This window comes from Ascaphus truei, chromosome 5, assembly GCF_040206685.1.
Source record: "Ascaphus truei isolate aAscTru1 chromosome 5, aAscTru1.hap1, whole genome shotgun sequence".
NCBI lineage: Eukaryota > Metazoa > Chordata > Amphibia > Anura > Ascaphidae > Ascaphus > Ascaphus truei.
Genome location: NC_134487.1, coordinates 13,583,932 through 13,602,062, shown reverse-complemented (window position 1 = coordinate 13,602,062; position 18,131 = coordinate 13,583,932). Strand labels below are relative to the sequence as shown.

Sequence of the window (18,131 nt, the reverse complement as noted above, 5' to 3'; positions counted from 1 at the left end):
ATACGGGAAAGGGAGATCCTACCCAAAGAGCTTGTGATCTAAGTGGTATGTCGCGAGGCTTACAGACACAGTAGGCATAATAGTGCATTATAAAAACGGCATCTGAATTTTGAACAATCTAATTTAAGCCGTAATCTACGCTGCTCACATCTTAAATATACCGATAAATACGTTTATCATTAGTATTTGAAACACGGAGTCCCAGGACCCCAAACTATGAGGGACCCCCAAGGTCGTGAGATATGTCATGTCATGCCAATAGAAAGCCATGATATGACACTGCAGCTTCCAATTGGGTGACCCCACAGCCATCTTTATTTCTCCTTGCATATACCACCAAAATTAAAAACATGTAATATATCCCAATCCGTCAGAGGGTCTCCGGAGGAACCCCAGGTTAAATTAGGGTAAAAAAAGAAAGACTTTATTTTACCTCTCACATGGAGGTAGGATGTAACTGCTCTCACATGGAGGTAGGATGTAACTGCTCTCACATGGAGGTAGGTTGTAACTGCTCTCACATGGAGGTAGGTTGTAACTGCTCTCACATGCAGGTAAGTGTAACTGCTCTCACATGCAGGTAGGATGTAACTGCTCTCACATGCAGGTAGGATGTAACTGCTCTCACATGCAGGTAGGTGTAACTGCTCTCACATGGAGGTAGGATGTAACTGCTCTCACATGCAGGTAGGTGTAACTGCTCTCACATGGATGTAGGTTGTAACTGCTCTCACATGGATGTAGGTTGTAACTGCTCTCACATGGAGGTAGGATGTAACTGCTCTCACATGGAGGTAGGTTGTAACTGCTCTCACATGCAGGTAGGTGTAACTGCTCTCACATGGAGGTAGGTTGTAACTGCTCTCACATGGAGGTAGGTTGTAACTGCTCTCACATGCAGGTAGGTGTAACTGCTCTCACATGCAGGTAGGATGTAACTGCTCTCACATGCAGGTAGGTGTAACTGCTCTCACATGGAGGTAGGTTGTAACTGCTCTCACATGGAGGTAGGTGTAACTGCTCTCACATGCAGGTAGGATGTAACTGCTCTCACATGCAGGTAGGATGTAACTGCTCTCACATGCAGGTAGGTGTAACTGCTCTCACATGGAGGTAGGTTGTAACTGCTCTCACATGGAGGTAGGTGTAACTGCTCTCACATGCAGGTAGGTGTAACTGCTCTCACATGCAGGTAGGTGTAACTGCTCTCACATGGAGGTAGGTTGTAACTGCTCTCACATGCAGGTAGGATGTAACTGCTCTCACATGGATGTAGGTTGTAACTGCTCTCACATGCAGGTAGGTTGTAACTGCTCTCACATGCAGGTAGGTGTAACTGCTCTCACACGCAGGTAGGTGTAACTGCTCTCACATGGAGGTAGGTTGTAACTGCTCTCACATGGAGGTAGGTGTAACTGCTCTCACATGCAGGTAGGATGTAACTGCTCTCACATGCAGGTAGGATGTAACTGCTCTCACATGGAGATAGGATGTAACTGCTCTCACATGCAGGTAGGTGTAACTGCTCTCACATGCAGGTAGGATGTAACTGCTCTCACATGCAGGTAGGATGTAACTGCTCTCACATGCAGGTAGGATGTAACTGCTCTCACATGCAGGTAGGTGTAACTGCTCTCACATGCAGGTAGGATGTAACTGCTCTCACATGCAGGTAGGTTGTAACTGCTCTCACATGCAGGTAGGATGTAACTGCTCTCACATGCAGGTAGGATGTAACTGCTCTCACATGCAGGTAGGTGTAACTGCTCTCACATGGAGGTAGGATGTAACTGCTCTCACATGCAGGTAGGTGTAACTGCTCTCACATGCAGGTAGGATGTAACTGCTCTCACACGCAGGTAGGTGTAACTGCTCTCACACGCAGGTAGGTGTAACTGCTCTCACATGGAGGTAGGATGTAACTGCTCTCACATGCAGGTAGGTGTAACTGCTCTCACATGGATGTAGGTTGTAACTGCTCTCACATGCAGGTAGGTGTAACAGCTCTCACATGCAGGTAGGATGTAACTGCTCTCACATGCAGGTAGGTGTAACTGCTCTCACATGCAGGTAGGTTGTAACTGCTCTCACATGGAGGTAGGTGTAACTGCTCTCACATGCAGGTAGGTTGTAACTGCTCTCACTTGCAGGTAGGTGTAACTGCTCTCACATGCAGGTAGGTGTAACTGCTCTCACATGCAGGTAGGTGTAACTGCTCTCACATGCAGGTAGGTGTAACTGCTCTCACATGCAGGTAGGTGTAACTGCTCTCACATGGAGGTAGGATGTAACTGCTCTCACATGCAGGTAGGTGTAACTGCTCTCACATGCAGGTAGGTGTAACTGCTCTCACATGGAGGTAGTATGTAACTGCTCTCACATGCAGGTAGGTGTAACTGCTCTCACACGCAGGTAGGTGTAACTGCTCTCACATGGAGGTAGGATGTAACTGCTCTCACTTGCAGGTAGGTGTAACGGCTCTCACATGCAGGTTATAGTTGGGAGTGCATCATTTACCATATTTTATCTCTTTTTGTTTAAAAGAGGCAATCCAAGCAGGGGTTAAAAATAATGAAATTATAGTTTTTTTTGTATTACTACACGCAGCCTTTGATTACCTTTATTGAAAACTAATTACCTATTCATTCTCCTGTGACTGATCAGCAAAGACCCTGCTTCCCAGGGTTCACTAAATGGCTGCCTTTCAGTTTCAATCAATCCTTCAGTCAGTGTAACTCAGCAGCTACAATGTATCTAAGATGCTCTAATGTTACAGTATGCAGCTCAAACGGCTGGGAATATTGGCAACACATTGTCACAGGAAAAAGTGTTTCAATTATCTTAACGCTGCTGGGGATAGGTGTGCTAAAACTGTTATAGGAACCAAAGGGTGCTCAATATATTAAAGCAGCAAAACATGCAAAATCTTATAGTGTCATTTTTTTACATTTGTATTTTAAATAAATCAGTTCTGTAGTATGAGATAATAGTGTCTTTGGTGCCCCGGCCACCCACGGTCAAGCAACCGCGGTGGTCATGTTACCGGAGGGTTAACATTGTAGGGCGTCCCATTCAGAAGCATGGACCCTGCGCAGCGCGATCGCCGCAGACACTGTTCCAGAGCCGCTGACTTCTGCTTCTTAAAGCTGCCGCTTAAAAAAAAATATATATATATATATATATATAATATATATATTTGTTTTCTCATTCAATATGTGCATCAATACAATCTGCACACTGACAAGTGATTAGCGAAGCTGCAGATCGATCCGTTCTCCTGTAATCAATCACTTGCTCAGGGTTATTTAATTCAGTTATTGCACAGCATTGTGGGCAGTGTAGTCCTGGAATGTGATTGACTGGGCAGTAACTACTGCAGATACAATTGGTTCACTGCTGGAGAGGGGGCGGGGCTCAAGAGCCAGAGCCTATCAGAAGGGGAAGGGGCTGTCACTTTGGAAATGCTTCTTACGTTAGAAACATTCAAAAAGTCTTTAAAACGTTCTTTTTTTATTTTATTTTTTAAATGCTACAAGTATTTTCTCATAATACAGAACTGATTTATGAAAGAAACACACGTAGGCTATTGCTTGAGCTGCTGCTTTCAGCCACGGTGTCGGAGACCGAGAGAGCCTTGCTACAGCTGTAGATGCTCCAGGAAAGAAGAGGCGCTGCCATACCATTTACTTTAGCAGCTCAACCTTTGTTTGAAGTGGACACGTCACTAACTGTTGCTAAAATATCAGCGGCTCCCAAGCCTGCCGGATAGCAATACTGCATTACCAAAAACATCCAACATCGATTCACTATCCTACTGGTATATTGGCCAACTCCACACGGTGAAGGAATGCTCTTAAACAGATCACTGGTGTTATTTTTCTGTGGTCCTAGATGGGACTGGCCCTTACGTTGGACTCCCTTTGTGTTTCCTGCTGTTGACCATGAAGGGCAATAAATCCTGGGACGAGGCTGTGATACAATAATAGGTGCGTTGCTTACACTCTTCTCATCAGCTGCTTTTGTTCCATGCCACACCCCAATGGGTTACTTTTGGACATGAACAGACACATCAGAAAGACATTTCTCTGACAAACGGACGAGTTCACAATGACTTCAGAGAGGTCTGTTTATTACAGTGGTCATTTGTGTCCATTAACAGCCAATTAAGTGAATAGTCATTAGTGATCGATAAATTGGAATAACACTTCGGTGAATAGACCGATAAGCTTACCATTCACGCCAACAATGTCATTGTTTGGAGCTGGTATACATGCTTCAGTAAGGTCAAGGAGGAAAGAGGAGGAACCACAGAATCGGGAGACAATATTGCTGTATAATATACAAAGAGTTTTGAAGAATGCCAATAGGAAGCACAAGGAAATATGCTTCTACAGCTTCTGTAATTGCTGAAATCCAATATAATTATACAGCCCACCCGACCGAAAAAAAAAGATGCTTGTGGAATGAAGCTTAGCCAGGATAATTAGGTTAATTGTTACTTCCAAAAGCTATTATCTGCTAATTAATTCACAGCTCCCTGCATTGAAGACAAAGCCATCTGCGTGACTATTTCCTTTCGCTCTGTATAGTGGTGGTGAACGTAGTGTAACCAGACGTCTCACCACAAGAGGTCCCACAGAGAAAGCTCTGGGACGTTTGGTGCACATGAGATACAGTAGGAGAACATTACAGGACATCTGATTTGCACTGGTGTTAGCACGCAAAAATACAGTAACTATTCATGACTCCTACATATGGAAGTGCTGGTGGTATCTGTGTTATTGAACCATTCACATTTGTTTCCAAGAGTATGAACATTGGCTGTGAGATTCAGGTGGCCTTACAGTGTTAGTCGTTGAAAGGAGCAGGTACAAACTCAATCAAGGGAGACGAACACTTGAGTTTATTGATTATGTTCACAGCACCATTTCCACTCCTTTTAATCACACACAGTCCGGACCTGGCTATATAGTATGTTGCTGTTTTTACTTCTGTAGTATCAGGAGGATAAACTCTTTCCCCTATTGTTCCATGTGCTCCACTACACTGACCAAAACACACGTAGAATTCCTGCTACGTTTTCTGATCCTTCAATGAAGTTAAATTTACTACAAACCCACAGTTTAGTTGTCTTTTTAGTTTTGCTAGAACTTGATTGGTTTTGAGTTTGGATTTAGATTAGTAAAAAAATAATCTCAATATAAGGCGGAGCACTTTTTCTAAATGTTCCAAAAAAGTTTGCGTTTTTTCATTTGTGAACCCAAGCTTTTGCCAAGTTTATTGAGGGGGAAAAAAACAAGATGTATGTATGTATTTGTTTTTTACTTTAACGGAACAGGTACTCCAAAAGTCTCAAAAGGTGAACTTTATTTCTCTATGTTTCAGCTCCCTAAGAAGCCTTTATCAAGAGTTCCACTGGGAGTTGAAACGTAGAGACATACATTTCACCTTTAGAGACTTTTGAGCGCCTGTCCCATTTTTCCTATACCCTGTCTCTGGACTGTGTGTGTGTGTGTGTGTATGTGCGCGCGTGTATGTGTGTGTGTGTGGGTTTATGTGTGTGTGTGTATGGGTGTGTATCTTGATTTCGTGCACTAGCACGAAACGCGTAGAAGGGTTGCAGCCCTTATGGCTTCTCATTAAAGGATTTCATTTTGCCAGACTTGCTATCCTCACTTATTGCTGTGCGCTGCACACACTCTGCATTTTTGATTATCATGTCAGGCTGTGTAAAGCCTGCAGTATGTATTTTTCTATTACCACTGCTGCTTTAAGTGCACTTAGATAATCCAATAATAAAAGCTATCACCAATAATTTGATTTCTCATTTGACACAATTGCAAATGGACTAACACAGCCAGCGCGTAATTTCATTCCGAGCCTTCAGAGAACCAGAGGGGATCAGGCACGGAACGGCCTTGATTTTGCAGAACGGTTGCATTTCAGCACAAACAAGCAACAACAAAACCCCACACCCCCATTATTGGTCGGTGGTTTACGTGTGTGCAATAACGGCTTTCTCTGTGATAATTACGGCACTCCCGGCTTTGCTCCATTCTTGTATTTAGGATCCTGGAATAGATAAAGCAATCCCTCCTAAAGAAATCCTCACTACGGCTCTTCACTGAGCAGTTTTAGGGATCAGATGGAAGGCTTGTGAAGATCATAACCAGTCTGCTTTTACCTCCCATAATAACCCCTTCCTTTATTGGAGGTGCCCGCAGTGTACTACAAAGGTATAGGACTTTATTTGGGGAAATAACCCTGACAATACTGTAGATCTTGGTACAGTAAGTGTAATGAATGGGGGTTTAGCAATAATGCTATTGCACACCTCGGAGGATGGGAATATTTACACCAGGGCTGTCAAACTCCGGCATGCGGCCCACCAGGTGTCGCGATGTGGCCGGCGCCCATGAGTCGGCAGGGGGAGAGTTGGACAGGAGGGAGGGCGAGGGTGCCCGGGAGGGGGGCAGCGTGTTACCTGAACGCTGTACTGCAGGTGTCCTTGTATTCCTGTAGTTTCACGCACACCATGTTCAGGAACTGATTGGAGTAAGCGCTGAGGTCACGCATCAAATTCATCAGATCCTGGACTGTCTTCTCCACGATCACCGTGCTCTGAGAGGCAAACGAAGAGGAGTTTAACCATCTAGAAAATGGCTCAGACACACAGATAACCAGGAGCCAGACATCTAGCTGAAACCCCACTGCTCTGCATAACACTGCACACATTATGGTACCTGCTTGTGTCAGCCACACTGACCGACATTGGGTTGAGCAAACGACTCAGGAAGAAAGTAGACGTGTATTAGTTTTCTTTGTTGAACCTTGGGACTGTGAACAGTCCCTTGGAGTCAGATCTCAGGTTATAAGTGCTGTGTGTGGTAGGGGTGAGGAGCTTGTTCACATAGGTGGGTAGCTTGTCCAGAAAGTATTTGAAGGGAAAAGGTACTTTGCGCCTGGACTCAAGGAAAAGCCAATCTAGTGCTTTCAGAATTTCGCAGTGATGTGTGTTGTAGTTACATTGGGCATATTGAGTTGTAGAGGTTGTCTAGTTTGCATACATTGGGCATATTGAGTTGTAGAGGTTGTCTAGTTTGCTAAGGTGGGTTTGGGGTGATGTGCCATATACTATGTCCCCACAGTCTATAATTGGCATTAGCATCTGTTGTGCGATGCACTTTCTGACCAGCGGCCTTCGGGAAGATATGTTACTATATAGTACACCTAGTTTGGCATAGGTTTTGGTTATCAGGGTATCAATGTGCAACCGAAATGTTAAATGGGAGTCAAGCCATGCCCAGATATTTAAAACTAGTGGCAGGGGCTAGAATGGGTTAGAATTGCTTCTGATGAGTAACTCTGTCGTTTGTAGCTTTAGAAATTTAGTCTTAGTCCCAAGTGCCATCGTTACAGTCTTGTCAGTCTGCAAAAACAGTTTTTTTGGGAAATCCTGTATTCAAGTTGTGTAACATCAGATTGAAGTACGTGTCCAAGGTTTGGAGAGGCTATGGCTGTGTGCATATAACATTGTGTCATCCGCATACATGTGCATTAAAGGTCCATTACAAGCTGTAGGAAGATCATTCGTGAAAACTTGTATTATTATTATTATTTTCTCCTGTATTGTAATGTTGTTGTTTAATGTTTGTAAACCCAATAAAAAACTATATATATATATATATATATATATATAAAAAAAAGACTGAAAAGAGTAGGGATCCACAGGTGACATCCAATGGGTTGGATTTAGACCCAGACACAAATTGGGATCTACATGATGGGCAGGAGGGAAACCAGTTTAAAGGGTGTTCCTCTGCTCCAGAGCACTGGAACTTGTTTAACAAGATAACACGATGAACAGTATCAAAAGCCTTTGCAAAATCTACCAATAGGAGTAAGTGGCACCACCACTTTTTAATTTACCTTTATTTGCAAGCTCTCTGGGGCTGGGATTTCCCTTCATATTGTCTGTTTGTTGCACTTATTCTATTATAAACCCTTGTATTATATGGTCTCCCTTGTAAAGTGCTCCGTACATTGTTAGCGAAAAGAAAACATATTATACGGATACATATAATAACCAATATATCATTCTACTTCCTTTGGAAATCAGCCATTCAGGTGTTTACATGGGCGGGAAGTCGCATGAATATCAGCTCTGGGCGCCTCCTGGTGGATGAGATACTTACAGGTGAAGGTGCTGCCCATGCAGCCCCCTCCAGGGAAAACAAAATGGCGCTGTGACTAACGCAAGTGAATAGGAAGCGGCGACATTATGCGTCATGACTTCCTATTGGCCACGTGACGTGGGGATTTAAATACCAGTAAGTAACCAGCGACACTTTTCCCAATAAGTATCTCAAGACCTAAGGGTTTACCGGAGCGACTCCGCTGGGGGGGGGCGGGGTGGATTATAGGGGGGCCTGAAACGAGGACGGCTCCTGTCAAGAAAAGTGTATTTGGTCTCTCTCCTCCTTCCTATTACCACAGCATAAATAGCATCCTAAAATACAGTCAAAGGAGTTTTGCACCAACTGAGATCTGTTTTAAATCAGACACAGTATGGCCTATTAGGCAGTCACTCGGACGAACAAAGACTAAGCCAGTAAGAGCTCAGCAAGCCGTATAAAGGAGGGTTTGCTTTAAGCTTATTGGAATGGTATCTCTTTGTGCAAAAGAATGTCACCAATTCCTTACGCCACACCCACGATGGCACCCGAGTCTGCACGCTCCTGGCCCTTGTTCAATGCCTGAAAAGGCACCCAATTACTTTATCCTTATTATGAGAGATCGCGTCAACCAACAATCTGAATGCCACAGGAGACCCTTCTCTTCTGTTCAGAGCACCAGGGAGAGGGAACCGAGAGGATTGATGGCTGCCAGAGAGATCACATGGCTGGCGAGTGAGAAGGTCTCGTAAGCACTTTCCATTCTAGCAATCAAGCGTTTAAACCAATCACCATGTCAACTGGCTTACATCTCACAGCTGATGCAACTACCAATGCTACAGGAGCCAGAGAGAAGGGAACCTGTGTCATTCTCCTGGCTGCCCCTCTGCTGGGGATTCAGCAAGCCATCAAAAACATCAAAGGAAGGCCCATTGCAGCCCCGGCTCTGGTAACACTTGTATACAACAAAAGAATACAAATCAGACCTGTCACAGCGCTTGATAAAACCGGTCAAACAAGCTGAGGTTATGAATCCAAAACCACAATGCAGACATCAAACTACAACAATCCAAATGAGGGGGATTTGGTGGTTCTGAACTGAAATATTGTATTTTTAGATTTCAACTGACTTGTATTAGTGAGACTTCCCCGCCGTCTGTGACAGCTAATGCTAAACATCAATAAGACTTACAGAAAATCAGTGAGGGGTGACATATCTGACAATGTATCATGTCCTGGGTTGGCGTCCCTTCACACTGGCTCCAGCTCCCTGCTGTGATCCAGATCCAACCAAGTCCACCGTGTTTTGCACCATAATCTATGAATATACCGTAGTAACCAATGGACCATCAAAAGGGAACGAATTCACACAGGCGGATTGAAGTCTCTAGGTAACTTTGAATGACACAGATTGTATATCGAGCAGCCAGATGGTAAAGATCATTCAAAGACCCCGGCCTATATAAAGTGTTTTACAGTCACCCGGGCTCAGGTTCCAGCGTGCTCACTTTCTGTGTCAGATCTCAGAGCTCATGAGACTAAGCAGCAGAAGTATACACTGTGATAAGCAAGTCTGGGCATGTGACACTGCTGGTAAAATGCCACATTAAATTGTTCCCATTCTGCATGCTGTTATAATCCGCTTCAAGAACAGACGCTATTAAGCCATCATTCAACATGCTGAGAATCAATCTTCCCCGCTCAGGAATATTTTAAACTTCATTCAAAGTCAAATGAACAGAGCGAAAATATTCCCAAGAAAGTGGCAATTGCAGAAGTGCTACTGTGCGTGCGGGGGAAATCCTGACCGCTTAGTACAAGTTGGTCCTTACACACCATTTACAGAAGTTTGTGATATGTGTACCGTACAAGGAAATAATATTTTATAACAGAAGTTTAGGTTTGTCGACAAAAATGTTTTTAAAAAGTTTCACTTCCGCTGTAAATTCCCAATTATTGTTAGGCTGCGGCCCGAGTGTCGGCGCGGGCCGTGGGGCGTGACCAGCGTGCCGTCACCAGTTCTGAAGACAGTTTTACGGTTTTCAGAAAAATTGTCCCTGCTGCGTGTGCTGCAGCAGGGACCTGGTCTTAGCCTGTGATAAGCTCTCTAGGGACTGAAAACTGTCCCCAAATGTTTATATATTAGGCCTTTATCCCACTTTGCATTCCTCTTCCACCTGTATTACGTCTTGTATAAATATATATATATATATATCAAATGGAAATATTACTGTATGCACATGTGCATGTCTTAGACAGGTCTGCAACCCCACCTTTCACCATTATCACCCAGCACACAGCACTTCCACTGCAGCAAGGGATTCTGGGAAATGACGTGCAAATGAGCACACAGTGCCACCTTTTGCTTCAAAACCATTTTTAACATGGTTCCCTATAGGCTTACGCTTGCTGCATGGTAACAGCTTTGAGCACAGCCAGGGTTAAGATGCATAGCCAGTAAACCCGCCCACAGCCTATAGGGAACCATGTTAAAAATGGTTTTGAAGCAAAAGGTGGCACTGTGTGCTCATTTGCACGTCATTTCCCAGAATCCCTTGCTGCAGTGGAAGTGCTGTGTGCTGGGTGATAATGGTGAAAGGCTGGATTGCAGACCTGTCTAAGACATGCACATGTGCATACAGGAATATTTCCATTTGCTATATGCTTTGCAGTGGAGGGTTTTTGTCACTTTTTTACCCACCATAACTTAACTAAGTATATATAGATATAGATATAGATATATATAGAAAGCACATACATAGTTGGTTCTATACAAATAAAAATACAATAGTAGCCGTTTATCACTATAACTAATTGAAGAATCCACGTTCTTGTCTTTGCTACATACAGTAATAATGCACTGCAGGTTTTATACTGTTTATTAGCTTTACTCCAGTTTCCATGATAATGGAGGAATACTCCACACAAATACCCTGGTCACAAGTCTCCACCAGTCCAGTGTATTCTTTGTTTGCCAACAGTACTATAGCACAGAAGCACTATAGATAGTTACGAAAGTAGAATGTGGAAATGCTAAGGGGGGCGGGGGGAAACGAAAGGGGTACCGACATTTTAGAAGACCAGCCGTAATGTACAACATACATACTGTATGCCTTCATTTTCTTATCCAAATCCATACATTGCAAAAGACCAATAAGATAAAAGATAATTAGCGCCACTCTGATCAGGGTTCCATCTTGGCAAGGGGAAACCGGTCCAAATGCGTCAAAGTGACCTTGGGCAAGTCACTTTATCCCTGTGCTTCACAGACGGATAGAGTGTAAGCTCCTGGGAGCAGGGATTCATTGTGCACAAGTCTTTAGATACAACACTGCTTACAATGTCGTCGGAAATGCGCACGACACCATATGCAGGGATATTATTGCATAAGCAGATTTTGACCTAACTAAAGGAAGTGGACCTTGAAGTTAAAACTGTCCCTAAACCGCAAATGGCCAGTATTTCTGCTCCTTTCTGTAATTACATCCAGCCACTTCCTCGGAGGCTGAGAAGCATTAAGTCCCCAGTGTGAGGCTCTCAAACATTACTCATTCCCGCTGCAGTCAGTGATGGGGTCTCTTCGGCAGGAGGCTTCAGTGACCCGCGGTGGCAGTTCTCATTAGGGAAGAGCTGCTCATCTATAAATCAACATGTCAGCCCTGGGAGAGGCGGTTGTTGGCAGCCTGGCGGAGCTGGGACGTTCTGCTCTGTGTGTCTTCACCTGTCTGCAGGGAAGGGCTACGGCTAATCATCCATTATACACTGACATCTTCTGCTGACTCAGCTCCCACCGCCCTCCTTCAAACACATGCTGGGAGATGGAGACTTCTCATCCAGCTGATAACCCTTACAATGGTACAGAAGCTAGCAACGTGTTGCTGTCCCCTGCAGCAGAGAAGGGGATAATAATGATAATAATGTTGGTTTGACTTACGGACACAAGAGGCGGGTTGGTTTGATTAGAAAAGATGTACAGAGGTATTTCTATAGGGCTCTGTGTGCAGCCCCGAAACGTTGCATGTCCAGATGCTTCTAGAAAATAAATCTGTCAATATTTCATTTTTTTCTTCCCCTTCTTTATACTCTGGTTTCTCTTCAGATCGAATACATTTTTTTGCCCTTTCCTAGAGATTTCTCCCGTGTTATTGAAGCAGGAATAGTGAGATCCAGGTGTCGCAGCTTCCCTTCCCCGTGGCGCATGCGTTTGTCAGGTTGGGGCCAGCTCGCTGATGAGTACACATCCTTGATTTTTGTTAGTACATTGAGAAGTAACACGCTTGTTCCTGATTTTTTAAAATTATTTGTAGAGGGTAATTTTGGCCGAGGCAGTGCGCTCCGGTAGAGCCTAATAGAGGGAAGGTTTAAATTAAAGAAGAAGAGATTGGCAATTGCAAACAGCAAAAAGGACCATGGAATTGAGAGAGGCAGACTTATGAAGAGATTGTAAGAGTTGTCGATCCCCCCAAAACCAAGAGCTTCATGCCAGTAATTATATTTATGGTTTGCTTAACCACTTCAGTTTCAGAAGCATTGTTGGCCCCTGCAGCTCCGAGGAGGTTAAATTCCAAAGACTATTGCAAAAAACATTCAGTCATAGTTACCCAGTGGCTTCCCAATAATTATATTGTGAAATTGTAAAAAAACCCAACCCTCTCTAATAGCGCGTCTGAGATCAGATGCATTGTAAGGAACCCCAACCCTCTCTAATAGCACGTCTGAGATCAGATGCATTGTAAGGATCCCCAACCCTCCCTAATAGCATGTCTGAGATCAGATGCATTGTAAGAAACCCCAACCCTCTCTAATAGCATGTCTGAGATAAGATGCATTGTAAGGATCCCCAAACCTCCCTAATAGCGTGTCTGAGATCAGATGCATTGTAAGGAACCCCAACCCTCTCTAATAGTGTCTGATATCAGATGCATTGTAAGGATCCCCAACCCTCCCTAATAGCGTGTCTGAGATCAGATGCATTTTAAGGAACCCCAACCCTCTCTAATAGCGCATCTGAGATCAGATGCATTGTAAGGAACCCCAACCCTCTCTAATAGTGTCTGAGATCAGATGCATTGTAAGGAACCCCAACCCTCTCTAATAGCGCGTCTGAGATCAGATGCATTGTAAGGAACCCCAACCCTCTCTAACAGTGTGTCTGAAATCAGATGAGATATAAAGAACCCCAACCCTCTCTAATAGCGCATCTGAGATCAGATACATTGTAAAGAACCCCAACCTTCTCTCATAGCATGTCTGAGGTCAGATGCATTGTAAGGAACCCCAACCCTCTCTAATAGTGTCTGAGATCAGATGCATTGTAAGGAACCCCAACCCTCTCTAATAGTGCGTCTGAGATCAGATGCATTGTAAGGAACCCCAACCCTCTCTAATAGTGCGTCTGAGATCAGATGCATTGTAAGTAACCCCAACCCTCTCTAACAGCTGGTCTGAGATCAGAGCCTTTGAAAGCTCTACAAGGAGCTTTCAAAAGAACTATTCATCCCAAGGGCAGTACAAAGGACTCGGGTCATCCCTTAAGGTTGGAGGAAAGGAGATTTCACCAGCAACAAAGGAAAGGGTTCTTTACAGTAAGGGCAGAATGTGGAATTCCTTACCCATGGAGACTGTGATGGCAGATACAATAGATTCAGGAGCGTAGCTATAGCCCGGGCAAAGCCCGGGGGCCCGCTCTCTTGGGGGGCCCGCTCTTCTCTACCCACCCCCCGTCGGCGGCCCATAGCTCTTTTCAGACAGGTGACGGAGATGGTATGCGGAGGCGGGCCACTGGCATTAAACAGACGCCAGCAGAGGAATCAGCAGCTGTTATACAGCAGAGCAGGACAGCAGGGGAGGAGCGCGCTCTAGCAGCAGACACCAGAAGAAAGATTTCAGGGTCAGACCACTAGAGCGCACTCCTCCCTTGCAGTCCTGCTCTGCTCTGCCGGCTTGTTTAACACAGGACTACCCACAGGTAGGCATGGGAGAGGAGGGCGGAGGGAGGTGATGGTGGGGGGAGAGAGAGGTGACAATGGTGGGGGGAGAGAGAGGTGACCATGGTGGGGGGGGAGAGAGAGGTGACAATGGTGGGGGGGAGGGGAGAGAGAGGTGACCATGGTGGGGGGGGAGAGAGAGGTGACAATGGTGGGGGGGAGCAGAAAGTGTGGTGATGATGTTGAGGGGAGAGAGAGGTGATGGTGGGGGGACAAAGAGGTGATGGTGGGGGGAGAAAGGTGATGGTGCGGGGAGAAAGAGGTGATGGGGTGGGGGGAGAAAGAGGTGATGGTGGGGGGAGAAAGAGGTGATGGTGGGGGGAGAAAGAGGTGATGGTGGGGGGAGAAAGAGGTGATGGTGGGGGGAGAAAGAGGTGATGGTGGGGGGAGAAAGAGGTGATGGGGTGGGGGGAGAAAGAGGTGATGGTGGGGGGAGAAAGAGGTGATGGTGGGGGGAGAAAGAGGTGATGGTGGGGGGAGAAAGAGGTGATGGGGTGGGGGGAGAAAGAGGTGATGGTGGGGGGAGAAAGAGGTGATGGTGGGGGGAGAAAGAGGTGATGGTGGGGGGAGAAAGAGGTGATGGTGGGGGGAGAAAGAGGTGATGGTGGGGGGAGAAAGAGGTGATGGTGGGGGGAGAAAGAGGTGATGGTGGGGGGAGAAAGAGGTGATGGTGGGGGGGGAAAGAGGTGATGGTGGGGGGGGGAAAGAGGTGATGGTGGGGGGGAGAGAGGTGATGGGGGGGAGAAAGGTGATGGGGGGGAAGAGAGGTGATGGTGGGGGGAGAAAGGTGATGGTGGGGGGAGAAAGAGGTGATGGGGTGGGGGGAGAAAGAGGTGATGGTGGGGGGAGAAAGAGGTGATGGTGGGGGGAGAAAGAGGTGATGGTGGGGGGAGAAAGAGGTGATGGTGGGGGGAGAAAGAGGTGATGGTGGGGGGGGGGAAAGAGGTGATGGTGGGGGGGAGAGAGGTGATGGGGGGGAGAAAGGTGATGGGGGGGAAGAGAGGTGATGGTGGGGGGAGAGGGGTGATGATGGGGGAGAGAAGTGATGGTGGGAGGAGAGAGGAAGTGATAGTGGGGGGAGAGAGGAGATGATGGTGGGGGAAAGAGAGGAGGTGATGGTGGGGGGAGGGAGGAGGTGATGGTGGGGGAGAGGTGATGGTGGGGGAGAGGTGATGGTGGGGGAGAGAGAGGTGATGGTGGGGGGAGATAGAGGTGATGGTGGGGGGAGATAGAGGTGATGGTGGGGGGATAGAGGTGATGGTGGGGGGAGAGAGGTGATGGTGGGGGGAGAGAGGTGATGGTGGGGGAGAGATGTGGAGGGAGACAGATGGGTAGGAGCGGAAGAGATGCTGATGAGGGGGAGAGATGAGGCAGCGAGATGAGGAGAGGGAGAGATGATGATTATGATAGGGAGGGTGAGAGATGATGCAGAGGAAGGATGAGGAGGGATGATGACAGTGAGGATCAGGGAGAGGATGGGGGGAGGGAGAGAAAATTGCAGTCAGTATTAATATTAACGTGGCCCTGAAAGTTTTTTTGCCGGGGGCTGCGCATGTCTAGCTACGCCACGGAATAGATTTGTTCAAAAAAAGGTTGGACATCTTTTTTGAAAGGAAAGGTATACACGGATATAACACATAAGTAACATGGGAAGGATGTTGATCCAGTGAATAATCCGATTACCAATTCTTGGAGTCAGGAAGGAATTTATTTTTCCCTTATGAGATATCATTGGAGGATATGTCACTGGGGTTTTTTTGTTTGCCATCCTCTGGATCAATATACTGTAAGTACGGATATAGGATAAAGTATCTGTCGTCTAAATTTAGCATAGGTTGAACTCTCTCTAACGGCGCGTCTGAGATCAGATGCATTGTAAGGAACCCCAACACTCTCTAATAGCGCGTCTGAGATCAGATGCATTGTAAGGAACCCCAACCCTCTCTAATAGCGCGTCTGAGATCAGATGCATTGTAAGGAACCCCAACCCTCTCTAATAGTGTGTCTGAGATCAGATACATTGTAAGGAACCCCAACCCTCTCTAATAGCGCGTCTGAGATCAGATGCATTGTAAGGAACCCCAACCCTCTCTAATAGCGCGTCTGAGATCAGATGCATTGTAAGGAACCCCAACCCTCTCTAATACCGCGTCTGAGATCAGATACATTGTTAGGAACCCCAACCCTCTCTAATAGCGCGTCTGAGATCAGATGCATTGTAAGGAACCCCAACCCTCTCTAAAAGCGCGTCTGAGATCAGATGCATTGTAAGGAACCCCAACCCTCTCTAATAGTGTGTCTGAGATCAGATACATTGTAAGGAACCCCAACCCTCTCTAATAGCGCGTCTGAGATCAGATGCATTGTAAGGAACCCCAACCCTCTCTAATAGCGCGTCTGAGATCAGATGCATTGTAAGGAACCCCAACCCTCTCTAAAAGCACGTCTGAGATCAGATGCATTGTAAGGAACCCCAACCCTCTCTAATAGTGTGTCTGAGATCAGATACATTGTAAGGAACCCCAACCCTCTCTAATAGCGCGTCTGAGATCAGATGCATTGTAAGGAACCCCAACCCTCTCTAATAGCGCGTCTGAGATCAGATGCATTGTAAGGAACCCCAACCCTCTCTAATACCGCGTCTGAGATCAGATACATTGTTAGGAACCCCAACCCTCTCTAATAGCGCGTCTGAGATCAGATGCATTGTAAGGAACCCCAACCCTCTCTAAAAGCGCGTCTGAGATCAGATGCATTGTAAGGAACCCCAACCCTCTCTAATAGTGTGTCTGAGATCAGATACATTGTAAGGAACCCCAACCCTCTCTAATAGCGCGTCTGAGATCAGATGCATTGTAAGGAACCCCAACCCTCTCTAATAGCGCGTCTGAGATCAGATGCATTGTAAGGAACCCCAACCCTCTCTAATACCGCGTCTGAGATCAGATACATTGTTAGGAACCCCAACCCTCTCTAATAGCGTGTCTGAGATCAGATGCATTGTAAGGAGCCCCAACCCTCTCTAATAGCGCGTCAGAGATAAGATGCATTGTAAGGAACCCCAACCCTCTCTAATAGCGCGTCTGAAATCAGATGCATTGTAAGGAACCCCAACCCTTTCTAATAGCGTGTCTGAGATCAGATGCATTGTAAGGAACCCCAACCCTCTCTAAAAGCGCGTCTGAGATCAGATGCATTGTAAGGAACCCCAACCCTCTCTAATAGCGTGTCTGAGATCAGATAAATTGTAAGAAACCCCAACCCTCTCTAATAGCGCGTCTGAGATCAGATGCATTGTAAGGAACCCCAACCCTCTCTAATAGCGCGTCTGAGATCAGATGCATTGTAAGGAACCCCAACCCTCTCTAATAGCGCGTCTGAGATCAGATGCATTGTAAGGAACCCCAACCCTCTCTAATACCGCGTCTCAGATCAGATGCATTGTAAGGAACCCTAACCCTCTCTAATACCGCGTCTCAGATCAGATGCATTGTAAGGAACCCCAACCCTCTCTAATACCGCGTCTCAGATCAGAATGGAATGGGTCATACTGTACACTCGCAGAGGAATGGGGTCATACTGTACACTCGCAGAGGAATGGAGTCATACTGTACACTTGCAGAGGAATGGGGTCATACTGTACACTTGCAGAGGAATGAGGTTATACTGTACACTTGCAGAGGAATGGGGTCATACTGTACACTCGCAGAGGAAAGATGTTATACTGTACACTCGCAGAGGAATGGGGTTATACTGTACACTCGCAGAGGAATGGGGTTATACTGTACACTCGCAGAGGAATGGGGTTATACTGTACACTCGCAGAGGAATGGGGTCATACTGTACACTCGCAGAGGAATGGGGTTATACTGTACACTCGCAGAGGAATGGGGTCATACTCTACACTCGCAGAGGAATGGGGTCATACTGTACACTCGCAGAGGAATGGGGTTATACTGTACACTCGCAG

At 46.0% G+C, this 18,131-nt stretch overlaps 1 protein-coding gene across 1 annotated transcript in view; it reads right to left on the bottom strand.

Moving 5' to 3' along the window:
- The window catches only part of EXOC4 (exocyst complex component 4), a 409,051-nt gene that overhangs the window by 88,013 nt on the left and 302,907 nt on the right, over positions 1-18,131 (bottom strand). The window contains exon 12 of the mRNA XM_075599349.1: positions 6,485-6,621. Within this exon, the coding sequence (XP_075455464.1) occupies positions 6,485-6,621 (137 nt within the window). The remainder of the gene's footprint in view (positions 1-6,484; positions 6,622-18,131) is intronic.